Source organism: Sebastes fasciatus, chromosome 5 (genome assembly GCF_043250625.1).
Source record: "Sebastes fasciatus isolate fSebFas1 chromosome 5, fSebFas1.pri, whole genome shotgun sequence".
Taxonomy (NCBI): Eukaryota; Metazoa; Chordata; class Actinopteri; order Perciformes; family Sebastidae; genus Sebastes; species Sebastes fasciatus.
This window is the reverse complement of record NC_133799.1, coordinates 10,656,163-10,679,225: the sequence shown is the minus strand read 5'-3', so window position 1 is coordinate 10,679,225 and position 23,063 is coordinate 10,656,163. Positions and strand designations below refer to the sequence as shown.

The 23,063-nt window shown below is 40.3% G+C and overlaps 1 protein-coding gene across 2 annotated transcripts in view; it reads right to left on the bottom strand.

Moving 5' to 3' along the window:
• The window catches only part of lrrc7 (leucine rich repeat containing 7), a 132,005-nt gene that overhangs the window by 73,275 nt on the left and 35,667 nt on the right, over window positions 1–23,063 (bottom strand). Inside the window, exon 1 of one of the 2 annotated variants that reach the window (XM_074635019.1) lies at window positions 10,564–11,105. The exons of the other annotated variant lie outside the window; for it this stretch is intronic. Within the exon in view, the coding sequence (XP_074491120.1) occupies window positions 10,564–10,588 (25 nt within the window). The 5' untranslated portion in view covers window positions 10,589–11,105. Of the gene's footprint in view, window positions 1–10,563; window positions 11,106–23,063 lie in introns of those variants that run through there. 2 annotated transcript variants of the gene reach the window in all.

Genomic DNA, 23,063 nt, shown 5'->3' with positions numbered 1-23,063 from the left:
TAAAAAAAGGTCTCATGGAAAGAGTGGCGACGCGAAGGGAAAATTATTTTGACTCGGAGGTAAGCGAGTACACGTGCAATGTTTGGCGGTATGTCTGTGTTTACTACTGTTGCCAGGCAGCCTAACTTCCCTTCTGGTAACACTCATTGACTTCTTGCTTATCCGCGAAATATTTAGTTTGCACGCCCCCTGGCATTTCGGAACATATTGTGAACGATGCATTGAGCATAAACGCCTCTGTGCATGCTCGTAGCACGCGCCATCTACGGAGGGCCACGCCAGGGGTGTTCCGCGTGAGTATAAACAAAGCTTTATTCCTCTGTGCCATAGTTATCCAAAAACTATTAAAAGCAAATCAATGAGCCACACAGTTGCACTGGGCGACATGCTCTTTCATTATCATGAATAAACACACTATTTTGAGTTGATCCCATGAACACCGTCCTACTGATGGAAATACTCTCTATTAGTGCACCAAATCTGCAGCTGGAAATAGTCCCCAATGATTCATGTTTGCTACAAAGCTTGATTTAGAAAGTTCTCTAGCCTTTTTGAAAAAATAAACTACATATTTGTGAGTCATTTATCAGTGGTAGATAGTACATTTACTCAAGTATTGTACTTCTGAGGCTTTACTTGAGTATTTCCATTTTATGTTACTTCATACTTCTACTCCACTTCTTGCATTTTGACAGCTGTAGTTACAAGGTACTTTGCAGATTAAGATTATCAATACAGAAATCACCTAATAAATGATGATACATTATAATAGGTTCAGCATTAGTATGTAAAGCTCAGTGTAAATTCAATCAGGAAGACTAGTTTTATGCTTCATTCATTCACAGTTTAGTTATTCACACACTCTCTCAGCGATCAGCCAATCATGTCATTGCTGTCAAACTTCAAATCAGTTCTCCTCTCTGTTGCCGTCAGCTGTCATTTTAGGCGAAATCGTCGCGGCCCTCCTCAACCCTATTCACCTCCAGTCATCATATCCAGTGCTCAGGTTGAACTCATCAGAAGTCCACTCCTCCTCATCATCATCACATCCATCATCTTCAGCATCCTCTCCATCACCACCACCACCACCACCAGTGTCTAGACTCCATGAGGGGGTTTCCTGTTCTACTTACGGCATCAAAATATATGACGTCACGATGGGGTTTAATCGCCAAAGACTATTCACATTTCTCATGCTTTTCTGCACATGCCAATAGAAATATTTGTCCACTCAGAATGACGTCTCTCCTGATTAAAATAAAGTTAAAATAAACCTCACCTTTACCGGCTGCAACATTAATGCAATATACATATTAATGCATCAATAATTACTGTATAACCCACTGATATTATATACATTATTCTGAAATGGGCCAGTCTGCATAATAAGTACTTTTAGTTTTGGTACTTTAAGTATAATTGATGCTAAAACCTTTTGTACTTTTACTCTAGTAAAGTTTTGAATGCAGATACTTGTAACAAAGTATTTCTTAGGGGTGGGCGGAAAAAAAATGATTCAATATAGCATCAAGATATCTTGCATGGCAATATTGTATCGATACACGGACGTCACATATCAATCTTTTATTACATAAACTATTAACCTCTTGACAATCCGACGGCTGCTATATACTGGCATATACTGGTGATGATACGATAAGGTCGTATTGTTACTTAAGTATCGTGATAATAACGTATCGTGGGGCCTCTGGTGATCCCCGCCCTTAGTATTTCTACACTGTAGTATTGCTACTTTTACTTAAGTAAATGATTTGAGTACTTCTTTTTTTGAGAAGTTTTGAGAGACGGACAGTTGCAATGTTGGTTTAGGTCTTTTCATGGGATTTATTGACATCAACAACAATATAGCAAAAAGCCAGACTTCTCCTTTAAGGAAGAACCTAAACATATAAACATGGCGAGATGGTGATTACAGAGGAGACAGCTGCCTTATTGAGATGACAAAATGCTAAAGAGCAGCGAACCCCAGCATACACCGAGACAAGCCGTCTCTCAGTCTCTTCCTGTCTGATAGCCAATGACAGCTGAGCCGAGACAGACAGAGCAGGACAAGAGGCAGATGCTGTCGATTTAGAGAGATTACTCTCCTGCTCTCAACCCATTCTTCTTCTCTGCCTTTTAGTCTCTGTTCACTCTGCTCTTCAGCTTTTCTTTAAGTTTCTCTTGAGTCACAATTATCTCGAAATGATAAAGAAAACTGAGGATGATATTCATTCTAATCACATGTGCATTGCAAACCACATGCGTCTCTGCGTTTCTTCTTTTATTCCATCTCATCGGTGCTCTTTCGTTGAAGGAGGCTGTGGCTATTCTTTGCTACAATAACATGGTCCTTATTAATAGACTCAATAGGTTCAAATTACCTCCATGATAAAAGCCACGCGTCTGAGACGGATGAGAGGATTTTAAAGACTCTAACAGAGGCCCTAGGGTCGCTCTCTGTCTCCTTCTCACTCACATTCAAACGTCTTGACGTACTTAGAGTCGTCTAACGAAGACCTCAGACCAAAGGCCTTTGTCTCATTAAGTAGAGACTAGGTCGCCCACGGCAACACGTGGACCAACCGGCACAGGTTGCAAGCAGACCCGCCTCCTCCTCCTCCCGTCTCCTGGGAAAACTGTCACACTTTACATCCTATTTCCAGGAATTACTGGGTCAGTTCAGACTTGGCAAATGTTTTGGGAAAGCCAACAATTCATCAGAAGTAGTACTGACTTTTTACATCATCTGTAGTGGGCATACTGATGGCTAATATGTTACCATGGACTATGGCAATGTTGTGAATCCAAGACCAAAGTGATTTATTTAAATATTGATTTGGCCCAAAATTAAATTTATCTTCCAAAGTTTTTGCAGAAAAGCTCTCAAACTTTTGGGGAAAAAAGAAATGAAATCTAAAAGTGAACACCTGTACTCTACAAGGGACTGACTTCTCAAACATTACAGTCTGCCACAGTATTTGTCTGCCGCATAAAAACACACTTGAACTGCAACAAACACCTATGATTTAATTTTGTTTTCTCGGTGTAACAGGGTGTGAGAAAAGGGATTTCTCACTTTGTTGGAAATGCTGTCTTCCAGCTCATTTTAGAGCTTTGATATGAGTTATTTTAGTGACTCATTTTACCAGCTCCTGCACTGAGAGACAAGGAGCTTGTAGTTTTCATTGAACAGAAAGCTGGAATAAGGCACCTACTGTTGTTAAGCTAAGCGAGGCACCCAGATAATGATGTATGACTGAAAGGAAGAAGGGGAAGGTGTACATTCATGTCTGAAAGCAGCCACAGACAAGTTTTGGGCTTAAACCGAAAAGTCCTGTGTCTTCCAGCGATGTTGTGGCTATTTTACCAATAAAGGTTGTTCAAGGGTTCTGTTCAAAGACATCTTGTTCATGAGACTTGATTAAGATGCAGTGATGTCCTGCAAAATGTTTTTGTGAGTAACATGCATGACTTTCTTTGAATCTATTTCCTGTCACTATAAACTATAAACCATCCAGTGGAGCACATCAACAAAGTGAAAAAGTGAAACGAGTATAAGCAGCTCTACGGGGGTTTCACCTGATATGCAGACTAGTTAGGAGGAAATTTCTAAGACTGTTATGTTTTATATAAAAATGTTTTTTTAGGACTGCATTTATTTATTTTTTAAATACATAATTATATATACACTCGGTAACACTTCGGTTTCATTAGGTGATAATTAGCAAGTAACCTATTTGAAATTTCTTTGGAATTACTGCCAAATTACCCCAATATTTACCTCAAAATTTATATAAAAAAAACAGTATTATAAACATTATTTATTAACTATATGCTAAAATAGCATAAAATCTTTAAAAATATCACCTAATTACCATTCAATTTGTGGACCTGTAAAATGAAGTGTTGCGATACACTCTATTTGTCACTCCATCCATATCCACATACAGTAGAGTATATTCTCAGAATAAAATGCCCTACCTAGACTCACATGACGACTTGTCTTCTCTCTAACTGTTGGGGTCGTGAAAATTTGGGGAATTAAAAAAGGGGTTGAAAATATATAGCTTGTACCAGTTCCCACCAGATTCAAACTGAGCAAGCAGGAAACATGGAAGACAGTAAAACCGCACACAGACACAACTTGCAGATTCAGCAGAAACACTGGGTCACACTGTGTGACACATTGGACAAGTGTGAAAGACTCAGCTATCTCCACACACACACACAAAAACACACACACACACGCACACACACAGTGAGTCTACAGCACAGTGTGAAACACCTTGCTATAGTCCTGCCAGGTTGTTTAACAACTGCATGGTGACCTGCGGTTTCTGCCAAACTGTCCATTACAAACATACAAGTACTGCCACCATATTATCTGCATCCCAAAAGCTTCATTATTTCAGAATAGACTCCCAACTTGGCACACATAAGCTACAATATGCTGGCTTGACTTCCTCCTTGTCAGTGAAAGGTCATCTTCTTGTAGCTGTCACAATAGATGAGGAGAAACTTTTTGTATGACAGAGAAACACAAGGAGCTCTGTGACCTGTCCCATCACTGTATCATAGGAGAGATGCCTGGTGAGCCACAGCTGTGGACTCTGGATCTTGAAGTGAAGCCCGAGGAATCACATGACACTGCTGCAACGGGCATGTTGAACATCAGGGTACAAGTTTGGCACAAAACAATGGGAAATAATGATAAGGACAAAGACAATAGGAGATTGTCTCAGGCTTCTTAAAGGACTCCTGAACAATTCTGCAAAGATGACATCTCTGATTGTTGTCTGCCTGGTTAAAATGAGTTCACTCTTAGTTTAGCCGTGATGCAACCTAAGAGGAATAAATCAATTAATAAAAAACATCCACTGAAATCTCTCAAAAACAAAACTCGGTCAAAACTGAGTATATGGTTGGAACAGTCAGTCTGTGAATTTGTGGCTAAATAGTCAGTGGTCATGTCTACAATGTTAAATCCAGCGCTACATGTCCACCAAGTCCACTAGGGGACGCGCTGCTCCACTCAACTGGCCGTTCAAGTGGTGACGTACTCTATCATGGAATGCCCCTGATTGGTTCCTTGTTTTCTGCTTTCCGTTTCAAACATGAAAACAACACGGCGGCCTGCTCGTAAACTTTCTGTTATTTCATCTAAACACTCCACCAAAATCTACTTCTGAAAACATTTTAAGCGAGAAATAGGCGACTGCTGAATCTTGTTTCATTTTATAACTAGATCGCGTAGTTTGACAGCTTGGGCAAAGTTTCACGAGCCGGAAGCATTGCGCTGTTCTCCGCCTTTTCATTTTGAAAGAGCGACGCCCAATGAGGAAACTCCAACACTTGGCCGACCAATCATGTAACTTCATCACTCAGTCAGTCACTCAGTGACAGACTTTTGTGTTTGTACTGCTGGCCTTCTGCGGTCCAGCCAAAAAAACGCTGAAGTAGGGCTGCAACTGCTGTAACAATTATTTTCATTATCGATTAATCTATGCCCATTATTTCCTTGATTAATCAATTAATCATTTGGTCTATACGGAGTTAAAAAATAGTAAAAAAAAAAAAAAATACAATTTCCCAAAACCCAAGGGGAAGTCTTCAAATGTCTTGTTTTGTCCGACCAACAGTCCAAAACCCAAATATATCAAATTTTCCCGATAATCTAATATTTTTTTTTAGTACTGATGAGGGAGATTTAAAACAAGCAATTCTGTTATTTCTTTCCTACTTACTTATGTTAATGCTCATTCTTATCAAACCTCTAGCTGGTCTCTTCCTTCAAAAGTACACAAATGAGAAGCATGACTGATCCATGCCAGACAAATCTGAATACATGATGTGCTACGGAATGACCCTCCTGAGCACAAATAGTGTTAGCATTGGATGAAGTTAAATATTTCACACCCAGACTCATTTCCCTGTTCGACTGTACAGGGACAGCATCCAGAATCTGTTATTGGAGCCAAAGAATTATGTCACCCTGGAGAGAACAATGTGCATGATGCAACCATGGCAACACCGTCCCTGAGACTGGAGAAGGGACAGAACGGATGCTCCCACATGAATCTGTACTCGCAGAGATGAAAAAAAAAATCACATTAAACCGGCTAAACGAACAAAACGGATGAGATAAATTTATCCAGTGAGAGACCAGTTTGGAACAGCTTCATGCAGCCTGTGTGAACCTACAGTACAGTACGTGCCGTGACCAAGAGGATAATGTTTCTGTCTGTTCCTCCTCCCTCCCTTCTCCTCTGCTCTACGCTTCTCTAAAATCCTGCAAAGGCTCCCTAACATGGATTTGGTGGTTTTAAGAAAATGCGCCAACATTGCATGACATTGTTAAGTTTGTAGTTTCACGGCGCACTGCTTCGAGTCACACTCCATAATCCAAAATCTGACAAAAATGAAATCCCTGTAGGCTTGAAAAGTGGCTGTAAAATGTTTGTAGCTTTGGTCAGTTTGAACTCAAGTTACAAAGGATTTATGACAGAATAAAATAATACAGAGTCTTCTCTTGAAACTTGAAAGTGGGCTGCCACTATTGATACTTTTCATATCAATTAATCAGCACATTATTTTATCGATTAATCAATTAATCGTTGAGTCAGAAAATAGTGAAAAATGTCCAAATATCTTCTTTTGTCTAGCCACCAGTTTATGAACCTATAAAACAGAAAAATGCAGAAAATCTTAATATTTGAAAAGCTGGAATTACATAATTTTTCTAATATTTTTGCTTAAGACATTTATCAAATTGGTTTCAGATTAATTTTGTGTGTTAATCAGCTAATTGTTGCAGCTCTATCCTGCAGCATATTCTTCTCCACTGTCCATCAATAAGCTCAGTATGTGCCAAACAATCAACATTTTGTGAAGATACCCTAAAAACATTGCTTCCGTGTTGAGCTCTCGAAGCTCCAAAGCGCAAAGATATGACTCCCAAAGACTGTTTTCTCTATAAAGTGTCTAAATAAAGATTCAGTTAATTCAAATAGACTCTTCATCCCCTTCTTCAGCATCATCAGTGGCATCACCACAACTGACAACACCAACGTATCACAATCACAGCCACCGCAATCATCATCAACCCCGATAACATCACAATTCATCCTCATCATCATAACACACACACACACACACACACACACACACTGCAGATGTACTGGTATCTCTGTCCCCCTTCCCTCACTGGGTCTCTTTCCCTTGGCCCATCACCATGACGATGGGAGCCGGTTCCATGGATACAGTCACTAGGCAACCAGCAGCATCAGTAGCAGCAGCAGGAACAGCAGTGTCCTGTCAGAGCTATACGGTGGAGCAGCACAGAGAGCCGGAGCCAACCTTCCTCCTCTAGCTGTGTGCAAGTTTGCTCTTTGAAGAGGAAATGTTAATGCATTTATCGTGTCTCGGATCTGAAGCCTCTTACACTCAACACTAGACGTTCTCACTGCAATTTAGGCTGATGTAAAAGGACTAAATTAACAAAGAATAAACATGTCAACATTATTACTACTTTCACCATCATTACTGTCTCAAATATGGACACCGCATCTCTTTTATTTAATCTCACTATATGCTTTTATATTTCATAAAAACTGCAACAACCAAAGACAAAAAATACCGAATTGTATCTAACAATTATTTTCATTAATAATTAGTCTGCTGATACTTTTTTCGATTAATCGATAATTCGTTTGGTCTATAAAATGACATTAAATTCTGAAAAATTACAGCAAGAATCACCTAAAGCCCAACGTGACATCTTCAAAATGTTTTCTCCAACCAACAGTCCAAAATCCCAAAATATTCAGTTTTATACCCCATAAATCCTCTTGCTTTAACAATAATCAATAATCAAAATAGTTGCTGATTAATTTTATGTCGATTGACCGATTAATGGACTAGCTTCAATGCCTACTAAATATACAAATACTGCAGGGGTGGAAGAACACCTCAGCGTGAGAGTACTCCATTACAAGTGAAAGTCCTACGTTAAACTTTAACTGAAGTAGAAGTACAGAAGTATTATTTTACTATAATTTTTTTATTTGGAGCTTTTTATGCCTTTATTTATATTGATACAGATAGTATTGAAAGGGGGGGATAGAGAGGGGATGACATGCAGCAAAGGGCCACAGGTCGGATTCGGATCCCGGGCCGCTGCGGTAAGAACACATGGGGCGCCTGCTCTGCCAGGTGAGCTACAGCGGCGCCCCCAAATGCCTTTATATATAAGATTTTATCTTTTATATTTGTATTTAGGATCAATGATGCATTAAAGGACCAGTGTGTAACAATTAGGAGGATCTATAAGCAGAAATGGAATATAATTTTAATAAGTTTGTTTTTATTAGTGCATAATCACCTGAAAATAAGAATCGTTATGTTTTCGTTAGAATGAGCTCTTCATATCTACGTACTGTAGGGAGCGGGTCCTCTTCACGGAGTCCGCCCATATTGCTCCGCCATATTTGTAGCTCAGAACGGACAAACCAAACTCTGTTAACTTTTCCTTCTCGGGTCTGAATCGATAACGTTAATCACTTCCGTCACTGCTGCTCTCTCTCTCTCTCTCTTGCTTCACCACTCACTTCCCATGTACACACACACTGTAAGCACACTACTTTTACAACACGTGGCTCTAGAGAGGGCAAATCCTGTTTTCGCGTCAGTCACCTACACGCTTAGCACACAGGAAAAGTTGTAATCTGCAACCTCACCGCTAGATACCGCCAGATCGTACACACGGTTCCTTTAATGTGTAAGCAGCATTTTTGTTGTAGGTCCACGAGCAACTACTGCAAACAATTTTGTAAAAAAAATGTACTCCTAAAAACCAGTGCAGTGGAAATGTTTCAGCCAGTTTTTAATTTAAACCAACTAATTTAAAATATGTTCAAGGATTGAGTGTCTGTCTCTTGAATCAAGAAAGAATAAAGCGCCATTGCTGCACTAGAATAATGAAAAACTTTCCAAAATTTTATGAAACAAGTTGATTCGTGTTGAAAACCGGTTGAAATATATTCCTACAACACAAAAGAAAATAAACTTTAAGGACTGAATTTCAGACTAAAATGACTTCATGAGAGGGGTATTTTAACCACAGATGTCATATAAATGTAATAGAGTAAAGAAAATGTAGCGGAGTAAACGTATAAAGTAACACACAATGGAAATACTTAAACGAAGTACCTCAAAACTGTACAGAGCTTGAGTAAATGTACCTGATTAAATTGCCACTGGAACACATTTCTACCAGGTCATTTTAAACTTTTTTCAAAAGTTGGTGGAAAGCACAGTCTCCAAAAAGTCACTAGCGAGTCTGCCACATCTATAAGCCAACAGAGGGCAGATTACTCTACATAGCTGGAGAATTGACATGTTGTATATTCTGTATACACACAGACAGCTGCTGTGCTCCTTGACGCCAAAGAAAGACCAAAAATTGAAAATGGCCTGTTTGTAAAATGATACAAAATAAGGCTATTAGCAGCGATCCGCTGCTGAAAAGAAAATGTATTAATAGAACTCATCTCAGAGGCAAAAGCAGACAGAGAAGCTTTGAAATATGTTGCATTGAAGATTGTAATTAAATATTCCCTTTGATTAGAAGAAGCCCTTCTTTGCATGTTGCTTTAGTGCACTGCACTGCTAGTCAGAAAGACACTCAGTATGTGTGCTGTTTAGTGATCAGACCGGACACAAAAGAAAAATTACAGCACATCACTACAAAAAATTATGATCCAGTCAATAAAACAGTTTAACCTTGTACAGGTGTATAACAGCAGCAATAAAGCATTTAGGCCGTATGGTTAACAAGCCTTTTGTCATTACAAGTGTGACTGATATGGCGACATAATGGGTGAGATAGGCTAATAAGCTACAATACCTCTGGCTGCTGGATTTAACAGGTGTGTGTGTGTGTGTGTGTGTGTGTGTGTGTGTGTGAATGATTATGTCTTATATGAAAGCATGAAGCTATCATAGCAGAACGGCTGTGGGCTACATGTCAAAACAGGAGGGTATATGACACTGCATCATATATCATCCTCTCTCTCACACACACACACACACACACACACACACACACACACACACATGCATCCCTCTCTCTCTCTCTCTCTCTCTTCCTGCAGTCATGGTTGTTTCATTAGCTCATCACAGAGCTTTTAAAGGCCCATGCATGAGGGTTCTGTGAAAGGATGAAGGGATCATTTTTATAGAAATAAAAGTGGGGAAAAATATCAAATTGATCACACACAGTACACTGTGTGAGATGTTGTTGCAAATATTAAAATAATGTCATTATTTGTCGCATGATACCAGCCTATAATTAAACATTTATGGTCATGACAGTACATGGAGAAAATCACATGCATTAACCTTAGAATAAGATTTAGAAGATGCACATGACAGCACATCTATAAAACAATGCATTTGTGCAATAAGGTCACTTCTATATCGATATGAATGAAGATTATTCATGATCACTGACACACACTGAGTGACAAATACTGCAGCAGGTATGATGTGTCGATGCCTTACGTTGTAGAGTAGAGTAGTTATCCATCTGTCAGGCTGCTGGTGGCGGATCCGGTTTGTCTTATTTTAAATCACTGTGGTGTGACACCGCAGCAGCACCGGGTAGGATCAGTCTACCGGGACGAACCGAGCCGGTGTGAAACCAGGACAGGTACCCGCGCTACCAGCCGCATCTTTTAGTAGTAGGACCTCGAGGAGGAGGAGGTGATGCGAGGCTCATTCAGGGGGATCATTCGGTATATAAGGTTTAAATCCAAGTCGGTTATACACACAGTCAGATCTCCGCGGTAGGTTTCGTTACAAGATGCTCAGCCTCCATTTATAACAAAAAAAAAGAATTAAAAAAAAGAAAAAAAAGCCAAGATGCAGGCACACACCGGGAGAAAGAGAAAAGGTCAATGTGCAGTTATGAGAATCACACCGGAGGAACGGATCCGTGACCGAGAGAGAGGAGCGGTTCTTCTTCTTCTTGTTCTTCTTCTCCGTTACCGTGAACCCGCTGCAGGGAAAACACACTGAGCAGCGTCTCCTCCCATCTATCCCCCCGTAGAGAGAGAGAGAGGAGAGAGAGGGAGAGAGAGAGAGAGCGGGAGAGAGGAGAGGAGAGGGAGAGAGAGAGAGAGAGAGAGAGGGGAAGAGATGTGAGAGAGAGAGAGAGAGGAGAGAGAGGGAGAGAGAGAGAGGGGGAGAGAGGAGGGAGAGAGAGAGAGAGAGACAGAGAGACAGAGGAGAGGGAGAGAGGAAAGAGAGAGAGAGAGGGAGAGAGAGGGATGGAAAGAAGAGAGAGAGAGAGGGAGGAAGAGGGAGAGAGGAGAGAGAAAGGGAGAGAGAGGGAGAGAGTGAGAGGAGGGAGAGAGAGAGAGAGAGAGAGAGAGAGAGAGAGAGGAGAGAGAGAGGGAGAGGGATGGAGAGAGGAGAGGAGAGAGAGAGAGAGAGAGAGAGAGAGAGAGGGAGAGAGAAAGAGAGAGGAGAGAGAGAGAGGAGAGGGAGAAAGAGAGAGAGAGAGGGAGAGAGAAAGAGAGAGGAGAGAGAGAGGAGAGGGAGAGAGGGAGGAGAGGAGAGAGAGATAGAGAGGAGAGGAGAGGAGAGAGAGATAGGAAGAGAGAGAGAGAGGGAGAGAGAAAGAGAGAGGAGAGAGAGAGAGGAGAGGGAGAAAGAGAGAGAGAGAGGGAGAGAGAAAGAGAGAGGAGAGAGAGAGGAGAGGGAGAGAGGGAGAGAGAGAGGAGAGGGAGAGAGGGAGGAGAGAGAGAGAGAGAGATGGATGAAGATGGAACGAGGACGCCAGAGTAGGTGCCTTTAAGCGTGCGCATGACCGTGCGTGCCTGTGTGTTTTGTAATTGTGCACGAGTGAGTGTGTGTGAAAAAACATACAAAGAATGGAAGTCATCTTTGTATCTCATTGTGTCACCACACACACGCACACACACGCGCGCACACACACACACACACACACACACACTCACACGTGTTGGAGCGTGTCCCTGAGACTGTTGCCATGCTGCCTCCATCTTTTCCTGTGAAAAAAAAAAAATGTTTCTTCTGAGGACAGAAATAGCTCAATGTTGCAAAAAAGATGATTTTAAGTGAGAAGTTTTTTTTTTTAGTGCTTATTAATCCTCCAAGGTAATGTTTTATATTCAGGTTATTATCCCAAACATCCTAACATTTGAGAAGCTCAAACGAGAATGTGGTGCGGAGGTTTAATGACTTTTAATCAGTTGTCAATAGTTTTCTGTCAATCGACTATTCAACTCATCTCAATATGTTAAATATTCACATGTCATGTTTTATAGAGTGCTGCAGGAGTGAGTCCTAAAACCCAGAAATGAGTTAAAGCATTTTAGCACTTCTGCTTCCCTGGTCTGGCAGTCATCGTTTTTTTTTATTCGTTTTTAGTTAGATGCCTGAAATAAGGTCTGTGGTTTAACACAAGCTGAAGAGATTTTAACGTTTTGCACTACGATGTAAAATACAGTAAATAGTAAATATCCCACTCTTTATGTGTCTTCAAAAAGGAGGTTACTAACATAAAGACTCGTCCGCCTTTACAGCCTCACTCTCACTCATGCGACCGTGGTGTAGTTTGTTTATAGCCTAACGTTAGCCTTTTTACTCCTGGCGATTGCATTCACACTTCAAAAATCATAAAAGTGGTGTTCATTTGTAGACATTTTTATTCTTGCTGAACAAAACGTGCAAGTATCATAAACATGTGTCTGCTTTTTGCCGAGGGAACCCAGAGAGATGCTAACTTCCTGGTTGGCCTACAAAAATCCGTCATCCCTGGAGCACTCTATTTGCCAACCTCCTGTTAAAGCTACAGTGTGTAGGATCTGGCGGCATCTAGTGGTCGGTTGCAGATTGCAACCAACTAAGGATATAAAATAAGAATATGCACTGTTGAAAATATATATGTATTAAACAATAGGGAGTCTTGCAAGATGGTCAAAATCAAAGCTGGAGAGGCCGAGATATCCAGACTTACAATTTCCTAGTAGTGTTTAGTCCAGCTCCAAAAATACTAGATCACACGTCTCATGACACAACTACATAGCATCTTTCATTATGCCACGTCCATGTCATATCAGAGTTATCGGAGCATAATAACCAGTTTTCTACTTGACGAATTCACACCAACATCCGAGTTGTAATTATGACTGAGAAACCTTTTTTTTTTAAAATATAGTTTTTCAGACTTGGCGCTAAACAATGCAGAACAAAACACAGGTGTGTCATGTCAGTTAAAGTCAAGATAATTAAATCTAAATTTAATGAATAGTGTTAAATTGCAAATGCACCGTACTTTTTAACTCTCACATGTCGAAGTCTGAAACTATACAACTGTCTTCAGTTGACCAATGATGTGAATGATTGCACGTCTTAATTTATTCCAATCTCAGCCATTCATCCCATGTAACCTAATGCAAACACAAAGTCAGACCGTCCCTGCTTCGTAAACAACCATTTCTTTCTTTCTAAATTCCACTCCTCCAGTTTGTAATGCAGTCTTTTGGTTATAAATATGCAATTCCCTAATGAAGTCATCATGGTTCTGTGTAAAAATCTGTGCAGTGCCCCATTTAGTGTCGACTTTGTGTTTTAAATTTCCCCCCACAAAGATATGATTGACCCTGCAGGACTTCCAATCTAACCAGCAATAGCAGCAGTAACACGTTCAGATTGAGAGTCAGTTTGCAAAAACATCACTGACATTATCAGCAACTGTCCCCGCTGCCAAAGACTCTAAGTGTTTGGCCTCGTGCCCGGGATAAATGTGTCCTTCCTCCTCCTCATCCTCCTCTTGACCGACACTTTAGCTTCCAAAATTGAATCTGAATCTGAAAGGTAAAGGTGCCATCAATCAAAAGTGATGCTCACAGTGTCGTTGAAGCTTTAGCTCTCCAGCTCATTATTTGAATTCACAGGGCAGGACTCATTCAATATTGAGCGTGGTAAACGTCTACATTTACTTGTCATCACTTATATTAACGGTACATCCCAAATGATTGCACCCTTCTGCAGGAAATATTTCTTGAACATGTATGATGGAAGTCCAGAGGCCAAATATAAACAGTTGTTAAGAACATTAACTAACCGCAGGTGAACCACAGTTATGATTGCATAGTTGTGATAGTCGCTGAACTGCAGAGGACCCCTGTTGGTTTTGTGGTGGACATCATAGATGTTAAGTGAACAGCCAGAGCGCAGAGCTCAATGCATGGCAAACTGCTGCTCCTAGTCAGTAGCCTACTGAGTGGACTGCTGTTTTGCGGCTGCCTGAGCCCAATCAGATCATCCACAGCCAGCATGAAGCCAATTAAATTCTATTTGTTGCCTTTAATATCAGTTTGCAAAGCAATAAATCCACTTCACAGACGGGATGGCAATAAATGACTAGTTAAACTCCTGGTTAATCTACGATGTGCAGTGCAGAACTGTTTATCTCCTCAACTCAGAGGTTTGACCTGATGTGCAATCTGCAGTCTTTCACCACAGCTACACATTTAATGTTGATGAGCAAAGATTAGCAATTCAGACAAGAACATCAATATTGTAAAAATTCTGCAAAAAAACTCCAGCGTTCCTGTTTTTCTCCACATCTGCACATGGTGACTACAGTGGTTAAGTTCAGGGAAAGACAGCAAATAAAGGTATGGTTAGGGTTAGCCAAATAAAAAACTTGGTACCACACCCTTAGTTTCTGCCCTGCTACGTAAAGGGCGCACAATTTCCTGCATTAATACTGACTGCGTGTTGGTGCTGGACATAAATTACATAGCATGAACCAATACTACGGCATTTATTTGTATGGCCTAAGCTCATTTGCAAGGTGCCTCCAAAAATAGGCCTTTAAAATGCACAAAACTCAACAATAAAATACATATAAATCAGCAGAAAAAAAAAATAACAGAACTGTGTCTCCTATAAAATGATGTGCTCATACAACTAAACTGCATTCTCAAACACATTTTCTCCTGGATTACAGTTGCAATTTTTTGCATTTTTAAACCTGAGACGTTGTAAATTGAAACAAAACAAAAAGCACAACAAAACTACATTGTTTGGTTTAGTAAAAGAACATCATGATTTGGCTTAAAATTATTGTAAAATGATGTTTGTTATGTTATTAAGCTACGGATATGAATACAAATAAGTGAACGTTGACTTTCAGTTTCACACGGGACACGAACAGCGGTCTCCTGAATGAAAGACCTGTTTTCGTTTTTTTCACTATCATTACAAACATATTTGTGATGTCAAAAACAAATAATCTGTGACAAAAAACATTTCCCTCGAAATGTAATTCACAATGCAGTTTCATTGTATGAGAATGTCATATCTAGGAGACAGGGCTCAATAATAGTACCATAAAACTCACTGACAAGCACCAGATCATTCATGACCACATGACTGTCCCCACTTTAAAAACTTGAAATGATCCTAGTCATGATCCATTTTAAGCCCTTAAATTTAAATCCTGAGATGTGGAGTCATCCAGTATGGACATAATTCCCAGGGATACAGGACTGAGATTAGAGGAGCAGGCTTGTGGCTTTATTCCAGGACCATCAGGATAAATTTGTTTGTCCCTCCCTTATAACCGCTGCTGAAGAACCCTTGAGCACAGCACTTAACCCACAACTGCTTCAGTGGATCTGCTGCTACGCTGGGCAGCTTCCAGGTGTAATTTGTCAAATATAAATGTGCCAGTGTGGAGCAATACATTCTTGCAAAAATCTACCCAAACAAAGGTTAAAAACAAAAATAAAATAATAAAAAAATAATCAGACATTTATTTCATGCTGTGATCAGATTTAGTAGATTTCTGATTGTGGCAGTGTTATCCTTCAATTATTTCTGCCTCAATGGGATGCTAAAATGAAGAGATAGCTGCCTTCCAAGAGGGGCAGTGTCGGTCAGGATGAGTTTTAAAGTCTCATGATCTGAATCCAAACAGTGAGTGAAGGCAATAATTGATACTACAGAAGGACTACCAGGCGTGTGGGAGGTCATGACAACAGAAGGCTTAAAACTGGAGCAGTAAAATAAGGTTTCTGAAGTACAAGATATAATATATAATATATAAGACATAAATATGGTTCAAATCATGGCTTAGACTGACCTCTGACACTTGATAACTAAACATGACTGAGGACATTCAGCTCTACTTCCCTCCACTGTACTCAACTCTACTCAAACAAATGACATAGTATCCTTATGCCATCTGTGCCAGTTGGCAGAGCCAGGATGAAGCTCCAGTTAAACCCAGATGGCAGCGCTGGGACTCTCCAAGATTGACTGAGTTTAACAACAGTCTGGGAGAAAACAGGAAGCTGGCCAGCCAGTCACTCTGTTGGTCAACAAGTCTTTTCTCTCTCTCTCTCTCTCTCTCTCTGTTTCCTGGGTCACCTTGAGGATCGTCTAAACCCATAGAAGTTGACAAAACACCAACTTAAACACCATGGGCCCTATCTTACACCCGGTGCAAAGCGGTGGCCAGAGAGATCACGGTGCACACACGCCTCTGTGGCGTCTCATCTCATTATCCCTCTGTGTGTGCGATTGTAGACGTAGGCTACTTCAAAGTTTACGGTCCCTCGCCCCCTAAACGGCGGCGTTTTGAGGCTGAAGGATCCGCGTGTTACGCACCGCCTCTATGGCAGCGCCCGACCGCAAGCCCGTGAATAATGCATCTTCGGAGGATTCCGCTCAGCCGGTCCGAGCCCCCCGTGGGTTGCATCGGAAAGTAATATAGTTTTCATTATTTATCAATAAATGTTTAGCATATTTAGCCTAGTGCTTATTATCTTATAATGAATTTTGCCCCCATGCTGCCAACGGCTCTCCAATTTGCCGAATCCGCCTTTTAAAAAGCAATGCGCCAATGTGCAGGCGCAACTGACTTTTAAAGGGAATGGGAGATGACACTCTGATTAGTTTGATTCCTGTTACACCCAAAACACACCTATGATTAATTAAGAGACTAAATACCACTGTGTCTAAATGCCCCTTGTGCCTTACTTTGCGCCCAGATTATGAACCGCTTAACTAGCAAAAGTGGAGTTGGACACGCCCTAAATGCACTTGCGCCATGTACTTAAGATCATGCGATCATTAAAATAGGCCCCCATGTCAAGTTAATACTTCCAGGGATGTAAAAGTTTAAGCCAAAGTCCTGCTTAACAGCTGGGACTGCGTTTGTTGCCAGGCAACAATTTAGAGGGGCCTTGGGGCTTTTTAGTCAAAGTGTGTATATAGAAAAAATCAAACATTTCATAAAATAAAATAAAGTGGTCTACTTTTAGACAACGGCTGACAGCTCAAACAGACAAAAAGTATAAAGAATTGTAGTATTTGTTTAGACTGATAAGGAAAAATCCTTAAACATTTGCTATCTTTAATTCCTAAATGCAGCTGTGTACTCTTGCACTTGCCATCTGTTTGATTACAGTGATGTATTACATTACCATAGTTTTATAAAAGCAGTGAGCCACAGGAGGCCAGGCTTTACAGCGATTTAAAATCAATATGAGGAGCTTCATGTGGTGTCTGCTTATGATGGTAAACAATTAATTGCTCTTATTGATTATTTTATAGGAATACTTTTATTTTCCTGCATTTTTGATTCATTGATAAATCTTCACCATCAGACACAAATATTGCCAAACACCAATACCAAAACTCACATGCATAATTAGTTGCACATTCCTACTTTTTCTGTGAAGGAGAAATTAAATACAAAATCTTTGGCAAAGGGGCAACTTAAAACAAGAAGCAGGCCTCAAGACAAGACATTTTCACTGTAACATCTACAAACATTCTCAGATTTTGCTTAAAATGTAAATACTGCATGACCAATAAGGCTCATAAGAGCCTTGTTGTCAAGAACCTCAGGTGAGAAGTTATCAAATTTAAACACAATGCATGAGAAACAGCACATTTTACACTCCGTGTAACACTTTTGTGGGCCAAACTCCTTTTAGGAGAGCCAGGTTTTGCCTACAGGTCCTATTTCAGGCAGCTCGGATTCAGCTGATTTTGCCCACAGGACCTATTTTGGGCCACTCTGGTTTAGAGAGCCAAGCACGGCTCCGCTATAAAGCATAGGTCGCACTGCTGTACATTTAGAGAGCTTGCCTATTTTTGGTACCAAATTGCTGCTCCTTCTCAAAACCTCATGCCTATTCTGTAAGTGTTGGATGGAAATAGAACAGTGATGCTCATAATGTCACAACAGGATTTCCAGCTCTGCAATAATGGTCCCATATGTGTCTCAGGGGAGGGTAGTTGCAGAGAGAATTGTGTATTCACAAGCAGCTTGAGAGAGGGGTATCTAAAACACACACACACACACACACATACACTTGCTTCCCAAAGAGACTATATGAGTATGAGATGGTGCCCTGCAGGTAGCAGGATGTCATGCAGCGAACTGACAGCCTGGTGCAGAGCCAACAGAAAGAGTTGTGTCATTAAATCGCTGAAGCCTCAATAGTTGCTTCCTGTTAAGACGCTCACTAAGTTAATGTTGCCAAGCAACAAATACAATTCTAGCCAGTAAGAGGAGCTTTAGTCGAAATCACTTGGCAACACAAATTTGCAGGGAGATGTAAAAAAAAAAAGAAAGAAAATGTACTAAAGAATCAATAGCTTTGCAATGTCACGTTATGAGGTTTGGATTTCAGAGAAGTAGCAGCTGTAATCAAGGTCACCTGGGTCAAGTCATTTTTAATAACGCTTTCTGTGCATAGGTCAATGTCTTTTTAAACATGAATATAATGATGACAGACTATTGTAAATCCCTGTAAAGTGTGTGGGACCAGGAAGAAAATGACCAAGTACTGAATGCACATTATTCTGCCAACAACAGTTGGTTTCAGTTGAACATCCTGTTGCTAGTAGCAACCGCCATAGTTTAACCAAAGAGTATAGACGCAAAGAGGGGAAACTCCTAACAATGGACGTTAAATGCGCTGCGGTAGCGCTGCCGCCACTTTGGACTGAAAACGCCAATAAGTCCATTGCCATGAATGTATAAAGAGATATCTGTAAATGAGAGGATAATTGTTTTTTAGGTAAATCAACTCCCCAGTGCGAACACTTAAAGCCCTTATTTAAATCGTTATATCCTAAAAGTTGTAATATTAACTAATAGCTGAATCCAGAGTTATTTTCCTCGACATAATGAACGTGCATTAGACCCACAGGACTGCACCGCCCTGCACGTTCATATGACATATCTGGTTCTGCCAGCTTCCTGCTAGCTGTATGCGGCTGTAATAATGGATATATTGGCTGTAATTCATCACTTTTATTATCTTATAATACACCCAAGGGCTGTATGATGTATGCCTGTACCGTGGTGGATGTATTAACATCTCTGTTCCCAAACCGGCTATGGACAGTAGCTAGTAGTGCTAGAAGCATGACATAAACACACAGCTTCTTATACATCCATGTTCTGTGGTCTATTGTACATCTATTTTTTGGAGGTCCTTGACATGAAAAAGTTTGGACGTTTAACTGGCGTCATTATGGTAGTCGACTCGATTACAGTGCAAAATGGCAGAGGCGTAGTTTTGCTGCTGGGCGCTGACGTTACAATGGAACGTATAATTGACTTTCATTTCTTGGCAATAATATGTTCTTTGGTTTAACTGACATTGTTACGTCCATCCTTTTGTCAGATGTGTGACTAAACAAATATTAAAAGACATCTTTTATCTACTCCCCACATGCCCTGGTTGGATCATTATCAGTAGGTGCTTTTTTATTAGAGCTGTTTTGTGTTGGTTAATGTGATCTGTGTTCATTTAGTTTTCCTGCGATCAGTCTGAGGCTAATGTGTCGCAAACACAACATTCTGAATAACTGTTAGCTGATTTCCTGTTGGGCTAACTTTTATTTCTTTTTACTTTTATTTACTCTTGGATTGTATTTCATTTTCTTTTTTCCCCATTACCTTAAATCAACATGCCCCCACCGACGTAGCTCCTTACATTGTTTTCGAAGCAGGGCTGTACTTCGGTCGGAAACAACCAAGTTCAAGACAAATAATCAGTTATATCTCCCAAAAGTCAACATTTATCAAAAGAAACTCTATTGACTCCCGTGTTTCTCTGTGGTTTAGGTTTAGTTAAAATAACTCATCAACAATCCACATTGGTTCCAGCATCACAAAGCATTTTCTATATTTTTATTTTTAGAGATTTCACTTCTAGATGGGAGACAGCACAGCAAAACTAAACATTCTCACTGTGTGAAAGTATAATTAGTGTGATAAAACCAGTCCATACAGAACCATATTGTACCATACCGAACACCACAAACACAATACTGTACACCAGAGGAGAGCAGAGCAACTAGTGTTCAGTAAATGTAACACAATAAAACTGCATCCATACAGTCCGCACTAAAGCACGCATGAAGATGTTGCATATAGGTGAACGATTCATTGAGGTTTCTATAATTCATAGGTCTATGAATAAGTGATATGAGATCATAATGTGATTCATGGAGACACTAACTCAACTCCAATCACCAAGCAGTGAAGGGCACGCACACACACACACACACACACACACACACACACACACACACACAGAACACAGGCTTTCCCAGTTCTTTTCCTGAGCACCTTATGAAAAAGCAGAAATGTGTCTTTTCCTTGCATGAGGTACCTCACTGTAAATTATAAATCAATGCCAGTCCGTCCTTTATATTTGGAATTGAATTCCTTCTGTCTCCACTTCAACTCCACTGACTTCACTTAAACCCAGGAGGGAGAAAGCCACCAACATGACAACACCAGTAATAATGCTTTTTGGATTAGACGGGCAAATAAGTCATAAATGACACTGAAAAAACGCACCTTGGAGTTGGAAATTTGGTTTACCACAACAAATCTGCATAACAGCATTTAGGCTTTAGGTTTAAAAAACGAACAACTGGTTAACGTTATTTTTACAGTGTACAAATGTGCAAGGAGAAAATAAACTAAAATGTATAAACAATCAATAACTCGCCAACGCAATCTCACTTTTATGGAAAGGGCAAAATAAATGCAGTGCAAAAATGATACCATTGTGTGAATAAATACTCCAAACATGAACTGACAACTTCACATTTCAGCACTTTCTCACTCCCAACTCATCAAATACAGTCAGTGGCTCTAAACTTCAAACTCTGACGCTCTAGGTACCCATATAACGTCAGTTTTGGACGTGTCAGGGACGGCATGTCTCTTTTCAAAACAAACTTCCAACGTCGGTTTACTTAGTTTTTAGGTTTATTTATGCAACAAAACTATGTGGTTAGGCTAAGGAAAAGATTATGGTTGGGGTTAACTACGCTTGTTACGTAACAAAACTATGGTAAAACCTCAACGTTGACTTGGATTCATGTGGGACACCAACAGCAGTATCCTGGATGAAAGTCCTGTTTGTTTGATACAGTTTCAAACACTGTAGGCTTAGGAAATGTTTATTTCATTCATGTAAAGCAGCCCTACTACGTTTTGAAGGAAACATTTTCTCCCGGATTACGGTCACAGTTTTTAACAGTTTTAAAAACGTGGTTAACGTTGTAAATTGAAACAAAACAAAACAAAATACGCAACAACACTACTTAGTGAGGTTTGGACAACAAAACTTCTGGGTTAGGTTTAGTAAAAAAACATCATGGTTTGGCTTAAAATTACTACGTTTCAGGAGACGGACATGATCAGCGGTGGTGGAAAGTCCAGTGTGCCCGCCCGTAGTGGACTTTCTTGCTTGTTATACTCGTTTTTATACCACATAACTTTCAATAACGTTATTATTCCACGTAACTTCCATTAACGGTCGCTTGTTGTACTACGTCACTTGCTGTGGCTGTCTGTGGACTTACAAACAAAATCCCTCCAAACGTAATTGAGAATGCAATTTAGTTGTTTGGGAATATAATTTTCAGGACAAAGAGATCTATGTAAAGAGATCTATTCACATTTAAAATGGTTGCATATAGGGTCAACAGTATTTTGAGTGCCTGCATAATCTGTTTCTCAACAAGTCTGAAGCCACGATGATCTACTGTACGAATACAACCATAACTGATTAGAGCAGAAGAGAGAAGACAAGGGCAGAGCAGAACAGTAGGCAGCCTTGTCCCACTGTCTTCTTCATGCCAATATGAAATATCCATGGTTGCCATGGAAACACAGTTTCATGAATCACTGTGTTTTATTTTCTTTTTCTGGGGCCAAAAAGCTGCAGTTTATGAAGCTGTCTTGTTGCACGGTGCCCATTACTGTCTGCATTGTAAGCCTTAAGATCTGTTTGGTATTAGGTGTGGGAAGAGACCAAGTTTTAGTCTGCTCCCACTGAGATGACTAATTGGCTGGCTAGTTGGTTGGCCGGCTGACCAGCAGGCTGAACGACTGACTGACAATGGAGGGACGTGCTGCGGAAAGACGGGAAACACATGGGATTACATGGCAGGTAGGAGCAGGTATTTGGACAACGTGGTAGGCTGCCAACAGTGCATGGCAGAGATACTGTATACAGGGTAAGAAGCAAAAGCAGCTCCAGCTTATGTAGGACTTAAATTGACTTGAAAACATTGACTGTGGGTCTTTGTAAGGTTGCAGATCGACTGGACTGTTATCAAGAAAGAAAGGTATTGAGATATCTTGTACGTAGAGTGACAAAGGTCAAATTGACTGTTTTGCGGTCATACAACCTGCTCAGCAACCAGAAGCCCCTAATGTTTCTTGAGAAGTCCTCTATCACACAGAGCAGAGCAGAGCACATTATTCCCTGGTTTATTATTTACTCTCTGAAAGGCCACGTCTCTTTAATGTCTTCTCAATGTGCCTCTCTCTGTGAATCCGAGAGTACATTCAGCCTCCATACTGCATTACGCCTTATATGGCATTTTGTGAATGGGTGTTGCTAGGTAACTGGAGTGCAGTAAACCGTAGCGACTTGTTTCTTGTATTTAGGATGATTAACGATTAAGACAAC